The sequence below is a fragment of the Ranitomeya imitator genome, chromosome 1 (assembly GCF_032444005.1).
Source record: "Ranitomeya imitator isolate aRanImi1 chromosome 1, aRanImi1.pri, whole genome shotgun sequence".
In the NCBI taxonomy this organism is placed as follows: Eukaryota; Metazoa; Chordata; class Amphibia; order Anura; family Dendrobatidae; genus Ranitomeya; species Ranitomeya imitator.
The window spans coordinates 490445088-490472809 of record NC_091282.1 but is presented as its reverse complement, the minus strand read 5'-3'; the positions used below and the strand labels follow the sequence as shown (position 1 = coordinate 490472809).

The 27722-nt window shown below is 45.3% G+C and overlaps 1 protein-coding gene across 6 annotated transcripts in view; it reads left to right on the top strand.

Annotated features, from left to right (window-relative positions):
* The first annotated feature begins 776 nt into the window (after nucleotides 1-776).
* Nucleotides 777-27722, top strand: part of FSD1L (fibronectin type III and SPRY domain containing 1 like) — a 97569-nt gene continuing 70623 nt past the window's right edge. For 4 of the 6 annotated variants that reach the window (XM_069765874.1, XM_069765844.1, XM_069765866.1 and 1 more), the window contains exon 1: nucleotides 777-907. In XM_069765874.1, coding sequence (XP_069621975.1) covers nucleotides 893-907 — 15 coding nt within the window. In that variant the 5' untranslated portion in view covers nucleotides 777-892. The remainder of the gene's footprint in view (nucleotides 908-27722) is intronic. The other 2 variants (XM_069765884.1, XM_069765891.1) reach the window with 2 other exon arrangements.

Below are 27722 nucleotides of genomic sequence, written 5' to 3'. Positions count from 1 at the left end.
GCGTCTTCAGCACCCAGCACCTGGGAACAGCGCTAACAGTACCACTGCTTCTCAGGTGCTGGTGCCTGTGGCACTGATGCGGCACACGGTTGCCAAACGTTTGCCTGAAGTATTACACATACGGACCCAGACATCTCCAGTACCCAAAAAATCATGACCTGTGAAACAGGCCTAATTACAAAACTGGCTGCTGCCCATAGCAACCAATCAAAGCTCAGCTTTCTCGGCTCTGGTAAAATGAAAGCTGCATTCTGATTGGTTGAATGTATAGATTTTGTGGTTTTGTTGACCTTGTAAAGGCTTTGTACATGTGAGTATTGGTAAGAGATTCTGACTGCTCAAGCATTGGGGGGCACAATACACCTGCATTGCTCAAGGTGCTGACAACCAAACCATGACCCTTTGCAGAACATAAGATAAAACCTAAAGCAAATTCCGGCAACAATGCACACCATTTGTAAGGATCTTGTCCCTACAAATCAGTCGTCAGTTATGCACAAAAAATATATTTCGTTTTTTTTTCGCCTACTTCTATTTCTGCTTGATGTTTATAGCCTGGGAGGAGGTTGTGCAAGAAACGCAGCAAACACATGTGTTCTTCGCAGCATAGGGTTAAATAAATTGCCCTCAACAAAAATGGCTCCTTCTGGTGTGACATAGGGGCGTTGTCTGCGCTCACTATGGCTGTGCTCGATGGTGCAGACAGGAGACGCTCTGTCCCGGTCCTCCACGCCGGCTCGATGGTGGCTCGCCTTTCTGGCTGGTCCTGTGTGCGGAGAGCGGAGGGGGCGGAGCTGCGGCGGCTCGCTCATCAGCACCAGTCGCTTCTCCTCTGTCCTCCCCTGCACACATCCTCTGCTGCACCGCCGCCTGGAGGAGCCCGGGCCCGGCAATGGACGCTCAGAAAGTAAGCGGCCGGCGTGTTACCTGGAGCGGGGTCCTCGCCCTGCACTCCATCACTGGGGTGGGCGCGCAGCCTGCTCTGCAGGGACAATAGGTGCAATGGGAGAGGATGCTGGCACGTCATGGGCGTGGGTCTGCCTCCCCCTGGTGCTGATGCCCTTACCACGGTGTGTTCCTTGGGCGCATGAGTTAGCACTTATTGTCTAGGTAGGGTGGGCGTCATGGTGGGCTCCATTATTAAACAAGAGTGCCCTGCAGCTTGTGTGATGAGCAGTTAGTGGCTGGGCAGCCTGGCAGAGGATGCCGCACGGTGGGCACGCACCCCACAGACGTGCCATCAGATCATTAATGATACCTTGTGAGGTTTCTCCCACACAATGGGCATGGTAGGGGTGTGGCATGGGCACGGCGTAGTCATAACGACAGCGTTTTGTAGAATCGGGGGCACGTTTAGGCGAAGAGGGGGCGACCTGCTATAGGAAGCCTGGCATGGCCGCCGGGTCATGTGGGGGAACAGATACCAGCCTTGTCACCACCAGTGTATACCCTCACCGACTGTCAGGTGGCATGGGCTTCTGCAGTGATAATGGCTGACTATCAGGGGATTTAGCTGTCGGACCCTCCTGGTGACTAAATGACAGCTGTACTCAGGTATTCCAGCTATAGCAAAGTGACCTTTTGGGAGACCACATTGTTACACGTGACTGATATGTCTGCAATGTGACGGGGGTCCCCAATCGCTGCACCGTGTGTGATCTGACGCTATAGTGAGAGCATGATGGCGGACAGTGCCGACCATAACACGTCATGGTGACCATACTGTTACCGAGGTGGCCTTAAAAAGGGAGATGGGGGCGCTCCTTGCGGAATCGATACTACCTCAGTTGTAGGATAAATGTTGGGATTTGTTAGGCTGGCGCTGACCGGGGGCTTGTATATGAAGTTGGGACACAGTCAGATATGTTTTATGTGTTAAGCCTCATTCAGACATCAGTTTTTTTTTTCATGTATAAGGAAAAAACGGACCAAGTTTTATCTGGATTTTCATCAGAATGTCATCAGTATGGTCTGATTTTCCAATAAAAAGTAAAAAAACAAAAGCAAAAAACCCCTCCTCCTTCTGTCTGTGAAAAACGGACTGCACAACAACGGCTGACTTTTTTGTTTCTCCTTTCGACAGATCCGTAGATTTGCATTGCCTGTTTTGATCTGACACTCGGATCCATATAATATGCATACCAAATGGTAATGCCAAATTGAAAAAGGAACAGTCAGCCCCAAATGGTATAATCATATAAGAATATAAATTGTACGGATCTTATACGATTATACTATATCAAGTGTGTCCACAATTTTGCGCAGACAACTCAGTCCGTGAAAAAAAAATCACATGTATACCACCCCATACACTATAAAGGCTTATTCCAAATGTCCAGTTTTCCTGGAAAGTCTCCAGGTACATGTCTGATTTTTGGCCCGAGCGTCAGATCAAAATTGGCAATGCAAGCCTATAGGTCTGCTATGGATCTGTGAAAAATCATCGGAGGCCACCCTAATGTGGTCCGATTTTCACAAACTGTCAGAAGGTGAAGAAACTGTTTTTTCTTTTTCTTTTTTTTCTCCATGTACAAGAAAAACTGATCAAACTCATGATCATAGTCTGAATGAGGCCTTATACGTACGAATGCTATCTGAAAAACATCGATCGAAATCGTATGTGAAAAGCTGGCATCTGAATGAGGGTTAAGACCGTGAATGAGAAACGCAGGATAGCCTCGAGTGTCTTTTAAAAGTTTGCTAACCTCTATAATTTCATACTGACGTTACGTTTATTATGGGAATCTGTCACCAGATTTCTGCCATCTAAACTCATAGCCGCATAAAGTAGAGGCAGAGATCCTGATTCCAGCGATGTCACTTTCTGGGATCCTTGCTGTAGTTCTGATAAAATCACTGTTTTATCAGCTGGGTAAGTAAACCTGCCACCATTTAGACCTCCATATTTCTGAGCAGGGTTGTGGAGTCGGTATAGAATGGACAGACTTGGACTCCAAGAATATATAATACATTGGGTACAGTAGTACAATGCACGATGTGCTGTAAATGTTTTCATAAGTATTTGGGAAAGTTATGAAATGTCCTATAAATGTCTGTTCTGTTCCTGATCTAAGGATCTCGGCTTTTAGTTGAGATGAATCTGTACCGCACTTTATGTACAGTAGAGAGGCCGTACTGTGGGGTCAGTAAGCAAATCCTCCGACTCCTTAATTTCCCTGACCACCCCCCCCCCCACATCCCTGGTCACTACTGAGCATGTACATAAAGTGCAGCACAGATTCATCTACAACTCCACAGCACTGGTCACTACTGAGCATGTACATAAAGTGCAGCACAGATTCATCTCATCTACGACTCCACAGCACTGGTCACTACTGAGCATGTACATAAAGTGCAGCACAGATTCATCTCATCTACAACTCCACAGCACTGGTCACTACTGAGCATGTACATAAAGTGCGGCACAGATTCATCTCACCTACAACTCCACAGCACTGATCACTACTGAGCATGTACATAAAGTGCAGTACAGAATCATCTCACCTACAACTCCACAGCACTGATCACTACTGGGCATGTACATAAAGTGCAGTACAGATTCATCTCACCTACAACCCCACAGCACTGGTCACTACTGAGCATGTACATAAGGTGCGACACAGATTCATCTCATCTACAACTCCACAGCACTGGTCACTACTGAGCATGTACATAAGGTGCGACACAGATTCATTTCATCTACAACTCCACAGCACTGGTCACTACTGAGCATGTACATAAGGTGCGACACAGATTCATCTCTCCTACAACTCCACAGCACTGGTCACTACTGAGCATGTACATAAAGTGCAGCACAGATTCATCTCATCTACAACTCCACAGCACTGGTCACTACTGAGCATGTACATAAAGTGCAGCACAGATTCATCTCATCTACAACTCCACAGCACTGGTCACTACTGAGCATGTACATAAAGTGCAGCACAGATTCATCTCGCCTACAACTCCACAGCACTGGTCACTACTGAGCATGTACATAAAGTGCAGCACAGATTCATCTCATCTACAACTCCACAGCACTGGTCACTACTGAGCATGTACATAAAGTGCAGTACAGATTCATCTCACCTAAAAGCCGAGATGCTTAGATCAGGAACAGAACAGACATTTATAGGACATTTCATAACTTTCCCAAATTTTTCTGAAAACATTTACAGCACATTCTGCATTGTACTACTGTACCCAATGTAGTATATATTTTGGGAGACCGAGTCGGTCCATTTTATACCGACTCCACTAAAATGGAGGTTTGGCTTACCGACTCCATACCCTGTTTCTGAGTTCAGTATAACCTCTCCCCACCACAGATTGGCAGCTTTCTGCATATGCAGGGTGCACACAGGAAGCTGTTAATCTGTAGTGTGGATGGGATTATACAGAGCTCGATATTCAGAAAAATAATAGATCTGCAGCAGATAAGTCAGTGATTTTTATCAAAACTACAACATGTATTCCAGAAAATGACTGAATTTAGGGTCTCTGCCCCTAAATCATGCTGCTCTCAGAATAGGTAGCAAAAATCTGATGACAGATTCCCTTTAAATGTTACATATACAGCAGTAGTAGAACAGGTTTCCTAATGATTGAGAAAAGGAGCATTATAGACACTGACAATGATGGAAACCCTTCTCTGTCACACAGGCTCATATTAGCTGATAAAGAATAGAGTTTCATGTGCTCTGCTATATATATTCATGCCTTGTTATACTGCATGTCACTCTTACCGGGAACTGTCCCGGAAACTTGCTGAACTATCCAGTTAATAGAAATGTATTGGATGCGGTACACATGCGGATTTAGGCTACTTTCACACTTGCGTCGGTACGGGGCCGTCGCCATGCATCGGCCCGACGTACCGACGGGCAGTGCGTTAAATGTAGCACAACGTGGGCAGCGAATGCAGTTTTACAACGCATCCGCTGCACATTGCAATGAGCGGGGAGGAGGGGGCGGAGTTTCGGCCATGCATGCGCGGTCAAAAATGGCGGTCAAGACGCACAAAAAAAGTTACATTAAACTTTTTTTGTGCGTCGCGTCCGCCAAAAACACGACGCATCCGTCGTACGATGGATGCGACGTGTGGCCATACGTCGCAATGCGTCGCTAATGCAAGTCAATGGAGAAAAAACGCATCCTGCGGGCAACTTTTCAGGATGCGTTTTTTCTCCAAAAGAACGCATTGCGACATACGCCTAACAATGCAAGTGTGAAAGTAGCCTTACCTGTGTTCAATAGACGACAGCGAAAATAAGCCAAAACAATGCTACTTCCGGATCGTAGAGATGAGAGGATCGATTCGTGGGACTCTGGTCCAGTGTTGAGGTCAGTGGTAAGGCTAGGTTCACATTGCGTTAAGTACATACCGTTTAACGGATCCGTTAAACGCATGTACAGAAAGGTGCCAAATTTGTTGAAAATTTGGCTTCACGTTAACGCTTGCGTTAACGCACGTGACTGCGTTTGTCATTCTGATGTCCGTTCGTGAAGCATCCGTTTGTCTGCGTTCAGGCACTGTCAATAAAGTTGTTCGTTTTTTTTTTTCTCCTTTTGTCAGCGTCGGGTGTGGGTGCATACACATTTTGCAACCATTTTGCTGCTGCTGCTTCCCTCACTATCCGACATCTGTGTACAAACAAAACAATACATTTTTAGTACACACACATCCGACGGGCACTACACACTCCCATGATGTATACAGAGATATATAATACATAGAATTGTACTTACATTGCCTCTGATCGCTTGCAGGACACACACACTGTGCTGCTGGCGTGTTCACAATGTGTTGCAGAGTCTCTCCTCCTACGGCTGAAAAAATGGCTGAAATCATGTTTCCTGTCACATGACCACATGGACTACCCTCATTAACGCAATTCAATCGTATGGTTTTATTTGGAAATTTTGCATGATTTGCGTCTGGCTGTGTTTGCAATAGCCTTCAATGGCAGAATTGACGCTTCCGTTACTCTTGCGTTAGCTTGACCGGATCCGAAAACGCTACAAGCTGCGTTCGAAGGTCCGTCATAAAAAACGGAATGTGGCAAAAGCATGCCAATTTTGACATGCGTCACGATGCGTCAGACAATGCAAGTCTATGGGTGCGTTACAATGTCCGTTACATTGCGTTTTCACTACTTAAAACGTGTCCGTTAGACGGACTCCCCTAGCGCAATGTGAACCTAGCCTAACTGGTGGCTAAATGGAAGGCCTGTGACTTTTACTGTGTCATTAGCTAGGATTGGCGCAACGTCATTTGTGTGTCCCAATGCACATACAGTGGGGCAAAAAAGTATTTAGTCAGTCAGCAATAGTGCAAGTTCCACCACTTAAAAAGATGAGAGGCGTCTGTAATTTACATCATAGGTAGACCTCAACTATGGGAGACAAACTGAGAAAAAAAAATCCAGAAAATCACATTGTCTGTTTTTTTAACATTTTATTTGCATATTATGGTGGAAAATAAGTATTTGGTCAGAAACAAAATTTCATCTCAATACTTTGTAATATATCCTTTGTTGGCAATGACAGAGGTCAAACGTTTTCTGTAAGTCTTCACAAGGTTGCCACACACTGTTGTTGGTATGTTGGCCCATTCCTCCATGCAGATCTCCTCTAGAGCAGTGATGTTTTTGGCTTTTCGCTTGGCAACACGGACTTTCAACTCTCTCCAAAGGTTTTCTATAGGGTTGAGATCTGGAGACTGGCTAGGCCACTCCAGGACCTTGAAATGCTTCTTACGAAGCCACTCCTTCGTTGCCCTGGCGGTGTGCTTTGGATCATTGTCATGTTGAAAGACCCAGCCACGTTTCATCTTCAATGCCCTTGCTGATGGAAGGAGGTTTGCACTCAAAATCTCACGATACATGGCCCCATTCATTCTTTCATGTACCCGGATCAGTCGTCCTGGCCCCTTTGCAGAGAAACAGCCCCAAAGCATGATGTTTCCACCACCATGCTTTACAGTAGGTATGGTGTTTGATGGATGCAACTCAGTATTCTTTTTCCTCCAAACACAAGTTGTGTTTCTACCAAACAGTTCCAGTTTGGTTTCATCAGACCATAGGACATTCTCCCAAAACTCCTCTGGATCATCCAAATGCTCTCTAGCAAACTTCAGACGGGCCCGGACATGTACTGGCTTAAGCAGTGGGACACGTCTGGCACTGCAGGATCTGAGTCCATGGTGGCATAGTGTGTTACTTATGGTAGGCCTTGTTACATTGGTCCCAGCTCTCTGCAGTTCATTCACTAGGTCCCCCCGCGTGGTTCTGGGATTTTTGCTCACCGTTCTTGTGATCATTCTGACCCCACGGGGTGGGATTTTGCGTGGAGCCCCAGATCGAAGGAGATTATCAGTGGTCTTGTATGTCTTCCATTTTCTAATTATTGCTCCCACTGTTGATTTCTTCACTCCAAGCTGGTTGGCTATTGCAAATTCAGTCTTCCCAGCCTGGTGCAGGGCTACAATTTTGTTTCTGGTGTCCTTTGACAGCTCTTTGGTCTTCACCATAGTGGAGTTTGGAGTCAGACTGTTTGAGGGTGTGCACAGGTGTCTTTTTATACTGATAACAAGTTTAAACAGGTGCCATTACTACAGGTAATGAGTGGAGGAAAGAGGAGACTCTTAAAGAAGAAGTTACAGGTCTGTGAGAGCCAGAAATCTTGATTGTTTGTTTCTGACCAAATACTTATTTTCCACCATAATATGCAAAAAAATGATTAAAAAAACAGACAATGTGATTTTCTGGATTTTTTTTTCTCAGTTTGTCTCCCATAGTTGAGGTCTACCTATGATGTAAATTACAGACGCCTCTCATCTTTTTAAGTGGTGGAACTTGCACTATTGCTGACTGACTAAATACTTTTTTGCCCCACTGTATGTCATGACAGCCCTGAAAAATCAAATGCCACTCCTGTGACTCTGGAATTTAAGAGATTCAAAGCCTCCCATTTAGCTGCCAGGTACCACTGACCTGGCCACTGGGCCGGAGTCCTGCAAATTGATCCTCTCATCTAACAAGGTAGCATCATACAGGGGAAGGAAAAGCAAACACCCCCAGAGAAGGTTGGAAAAAGCTTTTTTCTGTGTGATCTGGTGAGATTGATGTGTCTAATCTTATCACACTAAGATTTCCGCACTTACTGTCATTTCTAGTGCTGAGAGAGGAGAGCTGCACTGTAATGCCATTACATACAAAGGTTTGGATCTATCTCAGGTATCGGGCAATAATGTGTTGTACATGTCAAATGCTGCATGCGCTGTTATTTTCATCACTGCTTGCATGCTCAAGCTCTCCCTGTGATGAAAAGACATTACAGTGCTGGGAAAGGAGAGCTGCAACAGAGAGCAGTGATGAAAATGATTGTGCGGGCAGCGTTTATGTACACATCTTTGAATCTATCTCCAGGTATTGGGATGATATTCCTGGATACCAGAGATTGATGGGAGTGAGATCTGTGGGATTGTTACAAGAGCACGCTGAGAAATCCTGAACTTACTTTCCCTGGAGTGTTCTGGTGTTTTGTATTTTTTTTGTTCCGTGTATGATGCTGCCCTCTTATGATTGGGCAACAGTATATGGGGCAAAAGTAAACCCCCTTAGAGAAGAATATCTGTAAAAGAAGCACTCCCATTAAAGTTTTTATCCTCTTAATATATTGTAATCATCATATTATATGCTATTGTGTACTTACAAGTGCTCATTTTGCCTTCCTACCCAGTTAAAGGGAACCTACGGCTACCACCTTTCATCCCCATGTGACTGCATACCTATGCTGTATATATGACTCCAGTATGCCCTGTGAGGAAAAAAAAAAACCCTTTTATTATACTCGCCTAGGGGGTGGTCTGATTCAATGGGCGTCATTGATTTTCATCCAGCGCCTCCTCACTTCTTGAGATGCCGTCCTCATTCTCTGCTTCGTGTGGCTGACTCCTACATCATCCACACACTGTTCCCCCTCTATGCTCCTGTGCAGGTGCACTTCTCACTTCTCTCTGCCCTGCTAAGGGCAGAGTACAGTCCTTTTCTGCGCATGCACAGGGAAATGCCGAAGAGCACCGACACATGCGTATTACAGTACCTTGCTTGCCCTCAGCAGGGCAGAAAGAAGTGCGCCAGCGCAAGAGCGCAACAGGGTATGGTGTAGACTGTAGATGACGTAGGACGCCTCATCTGAATGAAGCAGAGATGGACGGCGATTGCAAGAAGAGAGGAGAATGAAGACCATCGGACCCGACTGCCCTTAGTGGAGTATAATAAAAGGTGGTGACGGTTTCCCTTTAATTATCTCGGACCTCCATCAATCTGATACTGATGACCCATCATGAAGCATATGCCTGGAGACCTGTTTGCAGCATGCCTGCATTATTTAAAAGTAGTCTCAGTTTCCTGATCATAATTGTGTTTTAATGGAGCAGCTCTAAGTATCAAGCAGCTAGCACTGGGAAAAACATGGCTGCTTTGTTTTCAAAAGCCATCTCCCACCTGTGTACGTGTTGTCTGTGGCATTGCCACGCAGCAGTTGCAGTATCGTCTGCAGCCCATATACAGATATGGATCTGTTTTTGGGAAAAAATAAAAACAACCATGTTCTTTGAATTCTCGACAACACCTTCACAGAAAAGAGTCAAAAAGGGAAACAAGATGTACATTAGTATATGATATAAAATTATGTTGGTGCTGTCACAATTCAAATTCTAAAGAAAATAAATTGGGTACGGTCAGGGTCAAGTCAGTGATCATTGTAAAATGCAATCAAACATCAGTATAAAATGTACAATAACCAGACTGCAAAAAAGACCAATATTCATAGGGTTAAATCTGCTTCTAATTCCCTGGACACTTTGGCTCATTAGCTATATTCTAAACAGCAAGAGCACAAGAGGAGGATTCAGAGATCCTCCAAACAATAGAAAAAAACAGCAAAACAAGGCAGAGTTTCTTACCTGCCTAGGCCTCTAAACAAATGCACTATCAGGATGCAGTGGACCCATGTGGTTAAGATGGAGACAACACAGGTGCAGCATAACCGATGAGGCAGCCACTCTCAACCTACCAAACTAATGGAGGGGGTGGTTGCTTGGCACAATGCTGTACATAAAAGACTTGTATGTGGCGCTGTTCACACAATGGAGAATCTTAACCACATGGGTCCACTGCATCCTGATAGTACATTTGTTTAGAGGTCTAGGCAGGTAAGAAACTCTGCCTTGTTTTGCTGTTTTTTTCATTAGCTATATTCTTAACCCTTCACATACAGTTGGTTGAATTCCCTGGATCACAGTATTTCCAGACTGCTCAATTATGCATACCATTGCTTGTAATGGAAGCCTCCAGTTCATTCTAAACCCAGTATTGATTTTGTTGTTGCTGCCTAATGTGATTGCACAATATCAGATAGAGCTTGCTCTAAAGGTACCATCACACATAACGATATCGTTGCAACGTCACGCTTTTGGTGATGTAGCAACGATCCCGCTAACGATCTCGTTATGTGTGACAGCGACCAACTATCAGGCCCCTGCTGGGAGATCGTTGGGGAATGATCAGGACCATTTTTTGGTCGCTGATCACCCGCTGTCATCGCTGGATCGGCGTGTGTGACGCCGATCCAGCGATGTGTTCACTTGTAACCAGGGTAAACATCGGGTTACTAAGCGCAGGGCCGCGCTTAGTAACCTGATATTTACCCTGGTTACCATTGTAAAAGTAAAAAAAAAAACAAACTACATACTCACATTCTGATGTCTCTCACGTCCCCCGGCGTCCACTGTGTCAGCGCCGGCCGTAAAGCAGAGCACAGTGGTGACGTCACCGCTGTTACTGCCGGCGCTGACAGTCAGTGCAGGGAAACTCTCGGCAGCAGCGCGTGCATTAGCAGCGCTCCTGCCAAAAGCACATGGGGGGGGGGACGTGAGAGACATCAGAATGTGAGTATGTAGTTTGTTTTTTTTTTTTTACTTTTACAATGGTAACCAGGGTAAATATCAGGTTACTAAGCGCGGCCCTGCACTTAGTAACCCGATGTTTATCCTGGTTACCCGGGGACTTCGGCATCGTTGAAGACAGTTTCAACGATGCCGAAGTCGTTCCCCTGATCGTTGGTCGCTGGAGAGAGCTGTCTGTGTGACAGCTCCCCAGCGACCACACAACGACTTACCAACGATCACGGCCAGATCGTATTGCTGCTCGTGATCGTTGGTAAGTCGTTTAGTGTGAAGGTACCTTTTAAGGCTTCCATCAGATGGCTGTCGGTCGAACGATGGTTCAGCCAACTGTTCAGCTGGAGGCGATCTTGGCCGGCTCTCCCATACAAAGGAGCGCTCGCTTGGCTCATTGTTACTGTTCTGCATGAGAGAGCTGCTGCTAGACCTCTGGCACTGGCTTATCTCCAAGAGAATAAAAGGATTGGCACTCCAAAATCAAACATTTTTGGGCATACATTGGAAGGGAAGAGACCAGAAATGCAGATGAGTGAGTATAAAAGCTGGAAGACTTGACATTTACCCTGCAGAGTTTAGTTTTTTGTATTGATATGGATGAACTAATGACTGGCAGATACCGTATATATTTTCAGTTTGTGTGATCATGCCTTTTGAAGGAGATTAATAGCAACTTAATTTAATAATGTCACTCTCCAAAACTATGGTTTTAGATAATTGAGCAGCGTTGTCATAAACCACTTGAGAATAATTTTAGGATGTTGATATAACATGTCCAGTGACAGATTTATGGCGCCTTGTGTGGATCTGCCACAACGGTCAAGGTGGGTATAGCTCCTTTTAAGCAGGATGCAATCTGTCACCAGGTTTTTGCTACCCAATCTGAGAGCAGCATAATGATTCCAGCGATGTGTCACTTACTGGGCATCTTCCTGTAGTTTTGATAATATCAATGTTTGTGAAATGACAGCAGTTGAGTATCCGTTCTTATCAATAACTTTTGACAAAGACCATTTCTGCTTCCAAATTCTCAAAAATAGCTTCACCAATTCTTCAGACAAGAACTGTCACATTTGCATTATGTTATCAGAATAGCCAGTTGGCAAATAACGCGAGAAATGATCCTAGATTTGCCAAACTGCCCAGATTAGTCATTGTGACTGGAGACGTAAGGGAAGCTTGGAGTAATTCAATTAACATGCTCATCTGCCATAGGGAACAAATCCATTTCAATCTCGCATGCATGAGATGGGGGTCTCTTATCACCAGTCATTAGTCATTTGCTGTGCTTCAGTTTCCTATCTCCATTAATGTTTCTGGATGTACAACAGCAACACAACAATACTAAATTGCAAAGTTAGCGGCAGGGAACAAAAAGCCACCCCTGTAAGAATTGATGACCAATGTAGTAAAGTAACTGAAGGTGGCATACTAAATACGGAAATATACAGGTCTGGTTGTTTGCAACCTAACAAGATGGTCACACAAAAAACACACCCGACCAAATGGTTACAACAGTGAAACAATTTATGTAAAAATATGTAGATTAGATAACATGAGCCTGATTGAAAATGGATACTATAATGCAAGAAAGGCATCATAGCCTTCAGGAGAGGGCAAGCTACAATGTGGAATAGACATAGGCATAAACAAAAGACACAGGAATACTGCCCATCATGGGTATCAAGATAAGGTGAGATGCAAATCATTACCTATCTAATCTATAGTAATTTCCCAGAGGAGCATTGCACGGCGAATAAGCTTCCTAAAGGCCCCGTCACACATGGCGAGATCGCTAGCGAGATCGCTGCTGAGTCACAAGTTTTGTGACGCAACAGCGATCTCAGTAGCGATCTCGCTATGTGTGACACGTACCAGCGATCAGGCCCCTGCTGTGAGATCGCTGGTCGTGTCGGAATGGCCTGGGCCATTTTTTGATCGTTGAGGTCCCGCTGACATCGCTGAATCGGCGTGTGTGACGCCGATTCAGCGATGTCTTCGCTGGTAACCAGGGTAAACATCGGGTAACTAAGCGCAGGGCCGCGCTTAGTAACCCGATGTTTACCCTGGTTACCATCCTAAAAGTAAAAAAAACAAACGCTACATACTTACCTATCGCTGTCTGTCCTCGGCGCTCTGCTTCTCTGGTCTGGCTGTGAACGCCGGTCAGCCGGAAAGCAGAGCGGTGACGTCACCGCTCTGCTTTCCGGCCGCTGTGCTCACAGCCAGACCAGAGAAGCAGAGCGCCGAGGACAGACAGCGATAGGTAAGTATGTAGCGTTTGTTTTTTACTTTAACGATGGTAACCAGGGTAAACATCGGGTTACTAAGCGTGGCCCTGCGCTTAGTTACCCGATGTTTACCCTGGTTACCGTGGACCTCGGATCGTTGTCGGTATCGCTGCAGCGTCGCTATGTGTGACGGGGCCTTTACGTTGGCATGCCAGAGCCAGTATGTCGCACTCCACAAGGAGAAGCCTTACAACCTCCATCCAGAGCCTTACCTAGTCAAATCAGTTCTCATCCTTTGCACTGACGAGTAGGGTTGAGCGACCTTGACTTTTTTAGGGTCGAGCCGGGTTTCGCGAAACCCGACTATCTCAAGAGTTGAGTGAAATCGGCCGATTATGGCGAAAAGTCGAGGATCGACCGAAACACGAAACCCAATGCAAAGCCAATGGGATTTTTTTTTTTTCTCCCTCTCCCTCTCCCTCTCCCTCTCCCTCTCCCTCTCCCTCTCCCTCTCCCTCTCCCTCTCCCTCTCCCTCTCCCTCTCCCTCTCCCTCTCCCTCCCTCCCTCTCCCTCTCCCTCTCCCTCTCCCTCTCCCTCTCCCTCTCCCTCTCCCTCTCCCTCTCCCTCTCCCTCTCCCTCTCCCTCTCCCTCTCCCTCCTCCCCTCTCCCTCTCCCTCTCCCTCTCCCTCTCCCTCTCCTCTCCCTCCCTCTCCCTCTCCCTCTCCCTCTCCCTCTCCTCTCCTCTCCCTCTCCCTCTCCCTCTCCCTCCTCTCCCTCTCCCTCTCCCTCTCCCTCTCCTCTCCCTCTCCCTCTCCTCTCCCTCTCCCTCTCCCTCTCCCTCTCCCTCTCCTCTCCCTCTCCCTCTCCCTCTCCCTCTCCCTCTCCCTCTCCCTCTCCCTCTCCCTCTCCCTCTCCCTCTCCCTCTCCCCTCTCCCTCTCCCTCTCCCTCTCCCTCTCCCTCTCTCTCTCCTCTCTCTCCTCTCTCTCTCTCTCTCTCTCTCTCTCTCTCTCTCTCTCTCTCTCCTCTCTCTCTCTCTCTCTCTCTCTCCCTCTCCCTCTCCCTCCCTCCCTCTCTCTCCCTCTCCCCCTTTGTATGCACATGCTGCGTTTTTTCCTGAGCGGAAACACATTCCGAAACAAACGCAGCATGTTCATTAATTTGTGAATCGCTGGGATTCCGCACACATAGGAATGCATTGATCCGCTTACTTCCCGCATGGGGCTATGCCCACCAGGCGAGAAGTAAGCGGATCATGTGCGGATGGTACCCGGGTGGAGGAGACTCTCCTCCAGACCCTGGGAACCATACAATTGTTAAAAAAAATAAAATAAAATAGTGATATACTTAACCTTCTGATGGCCCCCGGAGTCCACCCGCCTCTCAGCGGTGCACGCGGCGGCTTCCGTTACCAGGGATGCTTTGTGCAAAGGACCTGAGATGACATCGCGGTCACATGACTGTGACGTCATCCCAGGTCCTTCGCACACTGCGTCCAGAGTAACGAAGCCGCCGTGATCTAAGGAGATCGGGGGACGTCGGAAGGTGAGAATAACCATTTTTTAAAATTATTTTAACATATCTTTTTACTATTGATGCTGCATAGGCAGCATCAATAGTAAAAAGTTGGTCACACTTGTCAAACACTGTTTGACAAGTGTGACCATCCTGTCAATCAGCTTTCCAAGTGATGCTACAGATCGCTTGAAAAACACTAGCATTGTGCAAGCGAATTACGCTTGCAAAACGCTAGTGTTTAGCGGGAATATGCATGACAATTCTGCATACAATATACCCACTGCAGGAGTTGCGGAATTGCCACGGAAATTTCTGCAGCAATTCTGCAACGTGTGCACTTTGCCTAAGGCGTAAAATAAACATCAATCCCTCATCTGGAGTTAATTTGTGAAATCACCTGCCTTCAGAAACTGTTTGCTACCATCAGGTATATTTTGCAGAGGCAGTGTTATTCCATCCACATCCACACAGTGGTGAGTTCTATTCCACAACTGTTCTAAATCAAAATATGGAAAAAAAAAACACTTAACCAAGAAAAGAGCAACAACGTTCCATTATTACTGTGAGACACAAAGGTCAGTTAGGAAGATTGTTTGAATCTTGAAGTTATCCTCAAGTGTGGTCATGAAAACCATCAATAGCTAGGATGAAACTGGTTCCCATGAGGATCACCCCAGGAAAGGAAGACCAAGAATTGCCTATTCTGCAGAAGATAAGTTCATCAGATTTACCAGCATCAGAAACAGCAAATTGGCATCACATCAGATAAGTCCACATAAATGATACATAGACCTCAAGTAGCAGACATCTCTCGGCATTAACTGTCCAGAGGAGACTGTGAAGCAGGCTTTCATGGTTGAATTGCTGAGAAGAAACCACTACTGAGGACCTTAGGAGAAGAGACTTGCTTAAGCTACACAAAGACTGGACATGGGATCAGTGGAAATCTTTACTGTTCTCTGATGAGTCAAAATTTGAGACTTTTGGTACCAATTGCCATGCTTTGTTAGAGACAAAATATGAGCAAATGTTTTCTAGATTTTTTGTTGTGCTCACCATGAAGTGGGAGGTATGATGATGTGTGGGTGCTTTGCTGATGACACTGTTGTTGATCAAAATCATGGCACACTTTCCTAGCATGTCTATCACAACATTCTGCCACAACTTGCCATGGCAATCTGGTTTGATGTTAGTGGGACAATTATTTATGTTGCAAGTCAATGACCCAAAACACGCCTCGATACTATGTGACTAAGAAGGAGCAGGATGGAGTGCTGCGACAGATGACATAGCCTTCACAGTTGCCTGACATCAACTTAACTGAGATGGCTTTTGTAATAGTTGGACCACAGAATGAAGGCAAAGCAGCCAGCAAGTGCTCGGCACTCCTGGGAACTCCTTCAAGACTGTTGTGTAAAGCTGTAATCCGAGTAAAAAGGGGCGCTTTGTGGAATCTAAGGTTTAACCAACATTTTGGTCTGTTCACACGCATCTCTACTGCTTGATTTTTAGCTGACTGCACTGCTGGATATTGTATGATTTTTGAAGAGAAGTAAGCATGATGTTTTTTTTTTTTTTTTTCTTCACCAAGCTTCCTTGGTCAACCACTAGAAGTATGGTCTTCAGTGTTGCTCTTTTCCAGGAGCTTGACCGGCACATCTTTAAACTTCGGTTTGCTTTGAAATCTTTGGGAGAGACCTGACTGATGCAGTATAATTACCTTTTGTCTTGGAACTGTGCTCAGTCTTGCCATGGTGTATGAGCTGTCACATGAAACTATTTCTCCTAACTGAACAACGTTTGTCTGTTCTTCACCTAGTTTTAAGCCTCCCCTACAGTTCCTGTTCGGGTCCAGCAGGTTCAGTTGAATAGTTACAAAAAGTTTGGGTACCAGAACAGTACCCGAACTCGGACCCCATTCACTTGAATGGGGGGCCTGAACATCCAGTTTGCTGCACTGTCATGTGCGTGACATTGCTCAAACACGGCTTCTGTTCGGTGGTGAAACCATCCCCGCCGGTCAGAGCGCCACGGTTCCCATGCTATCAAAAGACAGTGTGAGAGCTCAACTGTGATCGGAGGTGTAAAGTTTATCTCTGGTCATTGGTGTCAACTGATGGGAATACTGCTCCCATCATCCGACACCTGACGCTAATAACAGCGGGAGCAGGAACGGCAGATGGTATTATTCATTAGCCGCTGTAAATAAATAATTTTTTTTTAAAACCCGGCATGGGTTCCCCCTTATTTTTGCTAACCAGCTAATCAAAACTCACAGCTGGGGGCTGCAACCCTCAGCTGTCAGCTTCAGCAAGTCTAGTTTTCAAGAGTAATAGGGTCCCTACGCCATATTTTTTAATTTAAATAATTTAAAAAAACGGTGTGGGGTCCCCCTATTTTTAACAACCAGCCTTGCTAAAGCAGACCGCTGGGGGTTGGTATTCTCAGACTGGTAAGGGGCCATGGATATTGGCCCCCAACCTAAAAATAGCTGCCCAGAAAAGGTACATCTATTAGATGCGCCAATTCTGGCGCTTTGCCCGGCTCTTCCCACTTGCCATGTAGCGGTGGCAAGTGGGGTGATAGTTGGTGGGTTGATGTCGCCTTTGTATTGTCCGGTGACATCAAGCCCCGAGGTTAGTAGTGGAGAGGCGTCAATAAGACACCCCCATTACTAACCCTATAGTCACACTGTATGTTCGGGCACTGTGTCTGTTCCCGAATAGTAGGTGTTCGGTATGAATGCTGAACTTTACTGTTCTGGTTCGCCCATCTCTAAATAAGTTTCCATTTAATTTACTAGGAAATGTAATTGATTGCAAATATGGAGTCTTACAAATTGAAATGTCCAAAGGCCTTGTACTACGACAACACAACCTATAGAAAAAAGGAGCCCAGAAAACTGTCCAGCCAATTCCCTAATAGAGTTGTACAACACCTTATAAGGGGAATGTGTTGTGAAGAACCTATTGTTTAAATGAGTCTTTGATGTTGAAATACATTTTTCTTAAACTATTGTTTTTTTGTTGTTTTTTTTTTTTTTTAAACTAAAAATAAAACAAAAACATGCAATTTTCACACTGGCCTCCCTGCACAATGGCCAGTGCCATGATCAGAGCATGTCCAGAAAATAATCCCATAAGTTAATGAGTCAGTATGTTGTGGCCTATGTCCATGTGGCTATTAATGAAGAAGCAAAAAATAAAACAAAGTATGAGGGTTGGCAACCTGTTTGAAAATTGCAAGATTTCCCTATTTATTTTAAATATAGATAGTGATATCTGAGAAATCTGATTAATTTTCCATAAGCTATATTCCGCTTTTTTGTGTACTATTCTACCTCTTTGTGAATGTGCCCAAATTCATAGTATACAAATCTTGTTAAATATAATGATGATAGCAGAAGTATATGCTCTCTTTGCTAGTACTGTGTGAGCTCGATGCTTAGCCTTTATTACACGCCAGTGGGTTAGAACGACATGACAGAACTACCATGTCACGTTGGCACACAGACTTCTGTGCACTTTCTTGGACTGATCTGCTTGGTTATTTATAGGTTCGCTGCTCCAACAGGGACTGCGCCAAGTCATTTTATTTCTGCTGGAGGGAAACCAGAGCCGGTGTCCCGGCATTTACTTATCCTAGAGAGCGGGAGGCTCACGGATGGAACTTACATGTACATATTGCCCGGAGAGGGATTGGCAAGGCAGATCTAGTGCACCTACCATTCTGCCCACTTCTGGTGCTACTGGTGTCCTGGGCAGTCTCCATGTAGTGGTTTATGTTCTAGTACTCCTAGATCCGTTTCCCAAGGATCACACGAGGGTAGTTTCCTGGCACATTGCTTTATCTACTGACTAGTTATCGCTTATACCGAAGCAAATTTAATCCCTAATTATTACCGGCCAAAGGAAAGATGCAATCTATCAAACATGATTGGCTCAGGAGCTAGCGATATGACCTCATGACTTTAACTCCTTCACTCCTGAGCCTGTTTTCACCTTCATGACCAGACCAAATTTTACAATTCTGACCAGTGTCACTTTGAGGTAATAACTCCCGAACGCTTCAACGGATGCCGGTGATTCTGAGATTGTGACATATTGTACTTCATGTTCGTGGTAACATTTCTCTTATATAATTTGCGTTTATTTGTGAAAAAAAACTGAAATTTGGCAAACCTTTTAATTTTGTGCCTTTTAAATCAAGGTTAATAACATTTCCCATCTAGATTACATCAGCACAATTTTTTGAAACTTTTTTTTGGGTTAGGAAGTTTTAAGGGTTAAGTTTACCATTGATTTCTACTTTTTCAGCAAAATTTACAAAACCATTTTTTTTTAGGGACCACATAACATTTCAAATGACTTTGAGGTGTCTATATGACAGAAAATACGCAAAAGTGACACCATTCTAAACTGCACCCCTCAAGGTCCTAAAAACCACATTCAAGAAGTTTATTAGCCCTTCAGGTGCTTCCCAAGAATTAATGGAATGTGGAAGAACATTTTAACTTTTTTGTCGCAAAAATCTTTCCTTGTTTGAATTTTTTTATTTTCGCAAGGGTAACGTGAAAATGTGCCATTTCTATTGAGCATGCAGATACCTCATATGTGGGGAAAAAACACTGGGCACACGGTAGGGCTCGGAAGGGAAGGAGCGCCATTCGACCTTTTGAATGTCAAATTTGCTGGATTAATCAGCGGACGCCATGATGCGTTTGGAGAGTCCCAATGTGGCTAAACAGTGGAAACCCCCACAAGTGACACCATTTTGGAAACTAGACACCTTAGGGAACTGATCTAGATGAGTGGTGAGCACCTTGAACGCCTAGGTGCTTCACAGACGTTTATGACGTTGAGCTTTGAAAATTAAAAAAAATCACATTTTCTCTACCAACAAATGTTTTTTGGCCCCAAATTTTGTGAATTTATTTTCACAAGAGTAACAGGAGAAATTGCACTATACAATTTGTTGTGCAATGTCTCCTGAGTACACAGATACCCCATATGTGTGTGTGGGGGTTAAAATACTGTTTAGGCTCACGACTGGGGTCGGGAAAGAAGGTGTGATGTTTTGGAACGCAGACTAAACTGTGGAAAACCCCCACAAGTGACACCATTTTGGAAGCTAGACCCCTCAAGGAATGTATGTAGATGTGTGGTGAGCAACTTGAACCCCCAGTTGCATCAAAGAAGTTTATAACGTAAATCAGTGAAAAAAAAAAAAATTTTCCCACAAAAAAAAATGTTTTTTAGCCCCAATCTTTTATTTTCACTAGGATAGCAGGGGGAAATGGCCCCAAAATTGGTTGTGCAATTTCTTCTGAATATGCCCATACCCCATAGGTGGTTGAGAATCACGTTTTAGGAGCAGTAAAGCTCAAAAGGGAATAAGCGCCAGATTGGAGTTCACATTTTACTGGAATGGTTTAAGGGTGCCATGTCACATTGGCAGAGCCTCTGAGGCACCAGAACAGCAGAACCACCCCCCTTTCCCCCTCCATAAGTGATCCCATTTTATAAATGACACCTCTCAATGAATTCATCTAGGGGTGCAGTGATCATATTGACACCACAGGTGGGTGACAGAATTTGATACCATTGGGCAACGAAGAAACAAATATTTTTACCACCAACATTTTGTTTAATACCCATTTTCACAGGGGGAAATGGGTAAAAATGGCACCAAAATATGTCCCACAATTTCTACTGAATGTAGAAATACCCCAAATGTGGCTTTACTGCACTGTTTAGTCACATGGAGAGACTCGAGAGGGGCGGAGCGCTGTTAGCAAATGTACTGTTATACAGGAGGCATCCTGGAGCGCAGAATTTACCAGAATAGTTTGTGGACTCCATATACAAGTGCTAGAAAAGCAGAATTCCCTCCCTCAAGTGACCCCATTTTGGAAACTATACGCCTTTGGGAATTTATCTACATTTGTAGTGACGATTTTGACTCTATGATAGTTGTCCAGAAACAAGCAGCAATGGATGTTACTGAGTGAAAATTGCAAACTGCCGTAGTGATCAGTATGCTGTGGCCAGAAATTAGGCGGGCTCTCATCGCTGCAGAAATGCCAAACATGTGAATGCTTAATGTGGATTAGGCACACTAGTGCTCAGAAGAGAGGGGGGCATTTGGATTTGGGAGCACAGAACTTGCTGAATCTCTTTTTGGGGGGAGGGTGGGTCATTTAGCTCTTCCAGAGCCTATGTGCTACCAGTAATGTGGAAGCCCCCTATATTTCTGTTAATGGATGACAGACCTCAGTGGGGACTTGCTATTTTTGCGGATTGAGTTGAAGCTTTTATTTGGAAAATTTTACATAACAATTTGGATCACATTTATCCGGCACTCTTCGCTGAGCACTTACAATTGGGGTTTCCCTTTAAATCTACGAGTGTCATAATTCAGATAAAACTCCTGAGGGATGCACTCACTATAATGAGGCAGTAGATGAGTAAAGGCCCCGTCACACTGGACGATATCGCTAGCGATCCGTGACGTTGCAGCGTCCTGGCTAGCGATATCGTCCAGTGTGACAGGCAGCAGCGATCAGGCCCCTGCTGTGAAGTCGCTGGTCGGGGAAGAAAGTCCAGAACTTTGTTTCGTCGCTGGCTCTCCCGCTGACATCGCTGAATCGGCGTGTGTGACGCCGATTCAGCGATGTCTTCGCTGGTAACCAAGGTAAATATCGGGTTACTAAGCGCAGGGCCGCGCTTAGTAACCCGATGTTTACCCTGGTTACCATCGTTAAAGTAAAAAAAACAACCACTTCATACTTACCTACCGCTGACTGTCCTCGGCGCTCAGCTTCTCTGCACTCCTCCTGCACTGGCTGTGAGCACAGCGGCCGGAAAGCAGAGCGGTGACGTCACCGCTCTGCTTTCCGGCTGCCCGGCGCTCACAGCCAGAGCCGGGGACAGACAGCGGTAGGTAGTATGTAGTGGTTGTTTTTTTTACTTTAACAATGGTAACCAGGGTAAACATCGGGTTACTAAGCGCGACCCTGCGCTTAGTAACCCGATGTTTACCCTGGTTAACGGCATCGTTGGTCGCTGGAGAGCTGTCTGTGTGACAGCTCTCCAGCGACCAAACAGCGACGCTGCAGCGATCCGGATCGTTGTCGGTATCGCTGCAGCGTCGCTTAGTGTGACGGTACCTTTACTCTGGACTCTGTCTGGCTTCTGTTCAGCTGTGTCCTTTCCCCCCCTCCCCCAGGGGTGCAGAAAACTGTGGCCAACGGTGCTTTAATGCACTTCTAATAAAAAGATGGACACCGCCAGATCACAGCTCATATGGCGTCCATCTGCCTCATTATTCATAAATCTTCCGCCATGGGTTTCACTTGTTTTTTTGCTGGTCAAGTTGTTGTTTTCATTGGTACCATTTTCGGGCTCATAAGGGTATGTTTCCACATTCAGGATTGCATCAGGATTTGGTCAAGATTTGACGCAGGTAAAATCTGCACCTGAGGTCACTAGCAGGTCACCTGCGTTTTTCATGCGTTTTTTTTACACGGAATCCATGCGTTGTTTGATGCTTTTTTTTTTTTTTATGCGGATGTGTGTGTGTTTTTGTAAGCCCAATAAAGATATATTGGGCTTACAAAAGTATGAGTAATATATATATGAGTATATATATATGAGTAAATATATATATATATATATATATATATATATATATTATTTACTCATACTCAAAAAAGAGGCAGCACTCCATTTCTTCAGTGAAAATGTGGAAGATTTAATCAGCCCACTATGCTGGGCGACGTTTCAGCTCCATCTGAGCCTTTATCAAGCCTATATATATTACATATGTGACGCCCAAGAGACCGGGGTACCCAGCACCGGACCAATGGGGTCTGTCTCTTGAGGGGGGTGTCACGGGTGGCTTGACCCGGTGCTGTGGCCTCAGGCAATGCACAGTGTAAAGGGTATCGTGAGGGAACAGGCACTTACTTGATCAGCAGCAGGTTCTCCCAGCGGTGATGATCCCAATCCTGGATAGATGGCTATTGTCCAAATGAAAGACTGAGGCACTGAAACGTTTAACCAGTTTACTTTAACAAAAAAGGATTTACAACCAGTCCTGTCACCGGAGTCTGTATGGGAACTCTGAGTTACTTTGACCCTGCCGGGGTCTTCGCCTCTTATTGTACGCAATATCTGTGTGGCCCTGCTGCTGTATGTGAACTGGCTGCCGGCCCAATCTGTCCCCTCCGGGTCCTGGTTCGACGGGCAACCCGAGTCCTTTTATCGGCTTACCCCCTCCAGGAGTACCGCTGAACTCTGTGTCTGTTGCTGCGTCCGACCCTAGTGAAGCTGATATCACCTCACGTTTTTCCGGTTGCTGTATTATATGTAATGAATACAGCCACGGATCCGGTATCAGTCTTTGCGCCTGTTCTGGGTAGTGATTAATGCTACCCGGTTCTCACAATGTCCTTTTTCTCTATCCCTCTTCTCCTCAGGCCGGTGATTTAGGCCTGGTAACAGTCACAGGGCTGTTAGAGATTCAACTGTATGACCTCTCACTTTCAGCTCCTTAGCCCAACTGCCAGTTCTTCTCTCAGACCAGAATGGATCAAGGGGAGTCTCTGGAGCTCCCCCTTCTGGCCGGAGGTGGTAGTGCAGTCTTGCTATTTTAGTATTTGCATTTACTGTCAGTAACTATTTTTGTGGCAAATACCCCTAGGGGTGCCACACATACATATACACTAGATGGTGGCCCGATTCTAATGCATCGGGTATTCTAGAATATTCTTATCCACGTAGTATATTGCCCAGCCACGTAGTATATAGCACAGAGCCACGCAGTATATTGCCCAGTGACGTAGTATACAGCACAGAGCCACGAATGAATAACTGTGACAGAAGGACTGACAGAAAGACGGAAGTGACCCTTAGACAATTATATAGTGTGTGTGTGTGTGCGTATATATATACTCCATTGAAGAATATACACACAGCTAGATAGATAGATATGTTAGATGGATACGATACATATCTATCGTATCTGTCTATCATATCTATGGATCTATCTATTGTATTTATCTATGGTATCTATCGATATATTGATAGATATATTTATAGATAGATATATCTATATATACAGGTCCTTCTCAAAAAATTAGCATATAGTGTTAAATTTCATTATTTACCATAATGTAATGATTACAATTAAACTTTCATATATTATAGATTCATTATCCACCAACTGAAATTTGTCAGGTCTTTTATTGTTTTAATACTGATGATTTTGGCATACAACTCCTGATAACCCAAAAAACCTGTCTCAATAAATTAGCATATCAAGAAAAGGTTCTCTAAACGACCTATTACCCTAATCTTCTGAATCAACTAATTAACTCTAAACACATGCAAAAGATACCTGAGGCTTTTATAAACTCCCTGCCTGGTTCATTACTCAAAACCCCCATCATGAGTAAGACTAGCGACCTGACAGATGTCAAGAAGGCCATCATTGACACCCTCAAGCAAGAGGGTAAGACCCAGAAAGAAATTTCTCAACAAATAGGCTGTTCCCAGAGTGCTGTATCAAGGCACCTCAATGGTAAAGGCCCCTTCACATTTAGCGACGCTGCAGCGATACCGACAACGATCCGAATCGCTGCAGCGTCGCTGTTTGGTCGCTGGAGAGCTGTCACACAGACCGCTCTCCAGCGACCAACGATGCCGGTAACCAGGGTAAACATCGGGTAACTAAGCGCAGGGCCGCGCTTAGTAACCCGATGTTTACCCTGGTTACCATGCTAAAAGTAAAAAAAAACAAACAGTACATACTTACCTACAGCCGTCTGTCCTCCAGCGCTGCGCTCTGCTTCTCTGCTCTCCTCCTGTACTGTCTGGGAGCCGGAAAGCAGAGCGGTGACGTCACCGCTCTGCTTTCCGGCTCACAGCCAGTACAGGAGGAGAGCAGAGCACAGCGCTGGAGGACAGACGGCTGTAGGTAAGTATGTACTGTTTGTTTTTTTTTACTTTTAGCATGGTAACCAGGGTAAACATCGGGTTACTAAGCGCGGCCCTGCGCTTAGTTACCCGATGTTTACCCTGGTTACCAGTGAAGACATCGCTGGATCGGTGTCACACACGCCGATCCAGCGATGTCTCCAGGGAGTCCAGCGACGAAATAAAGTTCTGGACTTTATTCAACGACCAACGATCTCCCAGCAGGGGCCTGATCGTTGGTCGCTGTCACACATAACGATTTCATTAACGATATCGTTGCTACGTCACAAATAGCAACGATATCGTTAACAATATCGTTATGTGTGAAGGTACCTTAAGTCTGTTGGAAGGAAACAATGTGGCAGAAAACGCTGTACAACGAGAAGAGGAGACCGGACCCTGAGGAAGATTGTGGAGAAGGACCGATTCCAGACCTTGGGGAACCTGAGGAAGCAGTGGACTGAGTCTGGTGTGGAAACATCCAGAGCCACCGTGCACAGGCGTGTGCAGGAAATGGGCTACAGGTGCCGCTTTCCCCAGGTAAAGCCACTTTTGAACCATAAACAGCGGCAGAGGCGCCTGACCTGGGCTACAGAGAAGCAGCACTGGACTGTTGCTAAGTGGTCCCAAGTACTTTTTTCTGATGAAAGCAAATTTTGCATGTCATTCGGAAATCAAGGTGCCAGAGTCTGGAGGAAGACTGGGGAGAAGGAAATGCCAAAATGCCTGAAGTCCAGTGTCAAGTACCCACAGTCAGTGATGGTGTGGGGTGCCATGTCAGCTGCTGGTGTTGGTCCACTGTGTTTCATCAAGGGCAGGGTCAATGCAGCTAGCTATCTGGAGATTTGGGAGCACTTCATGCTTCCATCGGCTGAAATGCTTTATGGAGATGAAGATTTCATTTTTCAGCACGACCTGGCACCTGCTCACAGTGCCAAAACCACTGGTAAATAGTTTACTGACCATGGTATTACTGTGCTCAATTGGCCTGCCAACTCTCCTGACCTGAACCCCATAGAGAATCTGTGGGATATTGTGAAGAGAAAGTTGAGAGACGCAAGACCCAACACTCCGGATGAGCTTAAGGCCGCTATTGAAGCATCCTGGGCCTCCATAACATCTCAGCAGTGTCACAGGCTGATTGCCTCCATGCCACGCCGCATTGAAGCAGTCATTTCTGCCAAAGGATTCCCGACCAAGTATTGAGTGCATAACTGAACATTATTATTTGTTGGTTTTTTTGTTTGTTATTAAAAAACACTTTTATTTGATTGGATGGGTGAAATATGCTAATTTATTGAGACAGGTTTTTTGGGTTATCAGGAGTTGTATGCCAAAATCATCAGTATTAAAACAATAAAAGACCTGACAAATTTCAGTTGGTGGATAATGAATCTATAATATATGAAAGTTTAATTGTAATCATTACATTATGGTAAATAATGAAATTTAACACTATATGCTAATTTTTTGAGAAGGACCTGTAGATATATCGATAGATAATAGATGGATGCGATATGATGGATGCGATATATATCTATCGGATATATCTATCTATAAATATATCTTTCTATAGATGCGATAGATGGATCACACAAGCGAGAAACTCTGACGAGTCTTGCATCTTAATACCCGGCACTGCCACCGGCACTCGAGTGCGGAGCGTGCAGCGGCATGTATTTTTATGCAGCTGCACGCTCCACTCCCGAGTGCTGGAGCCAGTGCCGGGTATTAAGATGCGAGACTCGTCCGAGTTTCTCGCATGTGTGATCCTGGCCTTAAATAAAGACACACACGAAATCTGCGTTAGGCCGGGGTCACACTCGCGAGAAACTCACACAAGTCTCTCGCTTCAATACCCTGCACTGCCGCGGGCACTCGGAACTGGAGTGTGCGGCTGCATGTAAATACATGCAGCTGAACGCTCCGGTCCTGAGTGCCCGCGGCAGTACCGGGTATTTACCCCGGCCTTAAATGCAATATGTTTAATTTAAAAAATAAATAAATAAATGGCGTGGGCTCCTGCGCAATTTTCTGTGCCAGAGAGGGAAAGCCAGTGAATGGGGGACTGATATTTGTAGCCTGGAAAGGGGTTAATACCCATGGAGCTTCCCAGTCTATGAATATCAGCCCGCAGCTGTCTGCGTAGCCTTTACTTGCTATAAAAATAGGGGGACCCCCCAAAAAATGTGGGGTCCTCCTATATTTGATAGCCAGAAAGGCTACGCAGACAGCTGTGGGCTGATATTCACAGCCTAGAGAGGGACGATGGATATTGCCTCCCTCCCTTCCCCCCCCAGCCGTCCCAAAAATGGCGCATCTATAAGATGCCCAATTCTGGAGCTTAGCCTCTCTCTTCCCACTCTCGAGTAGCGGTGGGATATGGGGTAATGGTAATAAGGAGTTAATGACATTAAGCCCAGTTAATAATGGCGAGGCGTCAATAAGATGCCTATCCATTATTAATCCTAGTAAAGCGTAAATAAAACACACACTAGAAAAAAGTATTTTAATGACCTGATTACACACACTTTGACCATATCTTTTTTGTGCGCTCAATCCCCTTGACACTCGTCCTGCAAAAAAGCAAAACAAATTCATACTCCCTGTCCGCAGATATCCCATAACGAGTGTCCCTGGACGAGTGCAGCTCTGCTACATCTGGATGCCTGACATCCAGACATGGCAGAGTTTGTAGATGATCGCTGGAGATAACCTACAGCTGACCTTGAGAACCAGCCTAGTGTGACCGGAGATAACCCCCAGTCACGTGCACGGCAGTTCTTGCGGTAAAGGTACCTTCACACTAAGCGACGCTGCAGCGATACCGACAACGATCCGGATCGCTGCAGCGTCGCTGTTTGGTCGCTGGAGAGCTGTCACACAGACAGCTCTCCAGCGACCAACGATGCCGGTAACCAGGGTAAACATCGGGTTACTTAGCACAGGGCCGCGCTTAGTAACCCGATGTTTACCCTGGATACCATCCTAAAAGTAAAAAAAAACAAACGCTTCATACTTACCTTCGGCT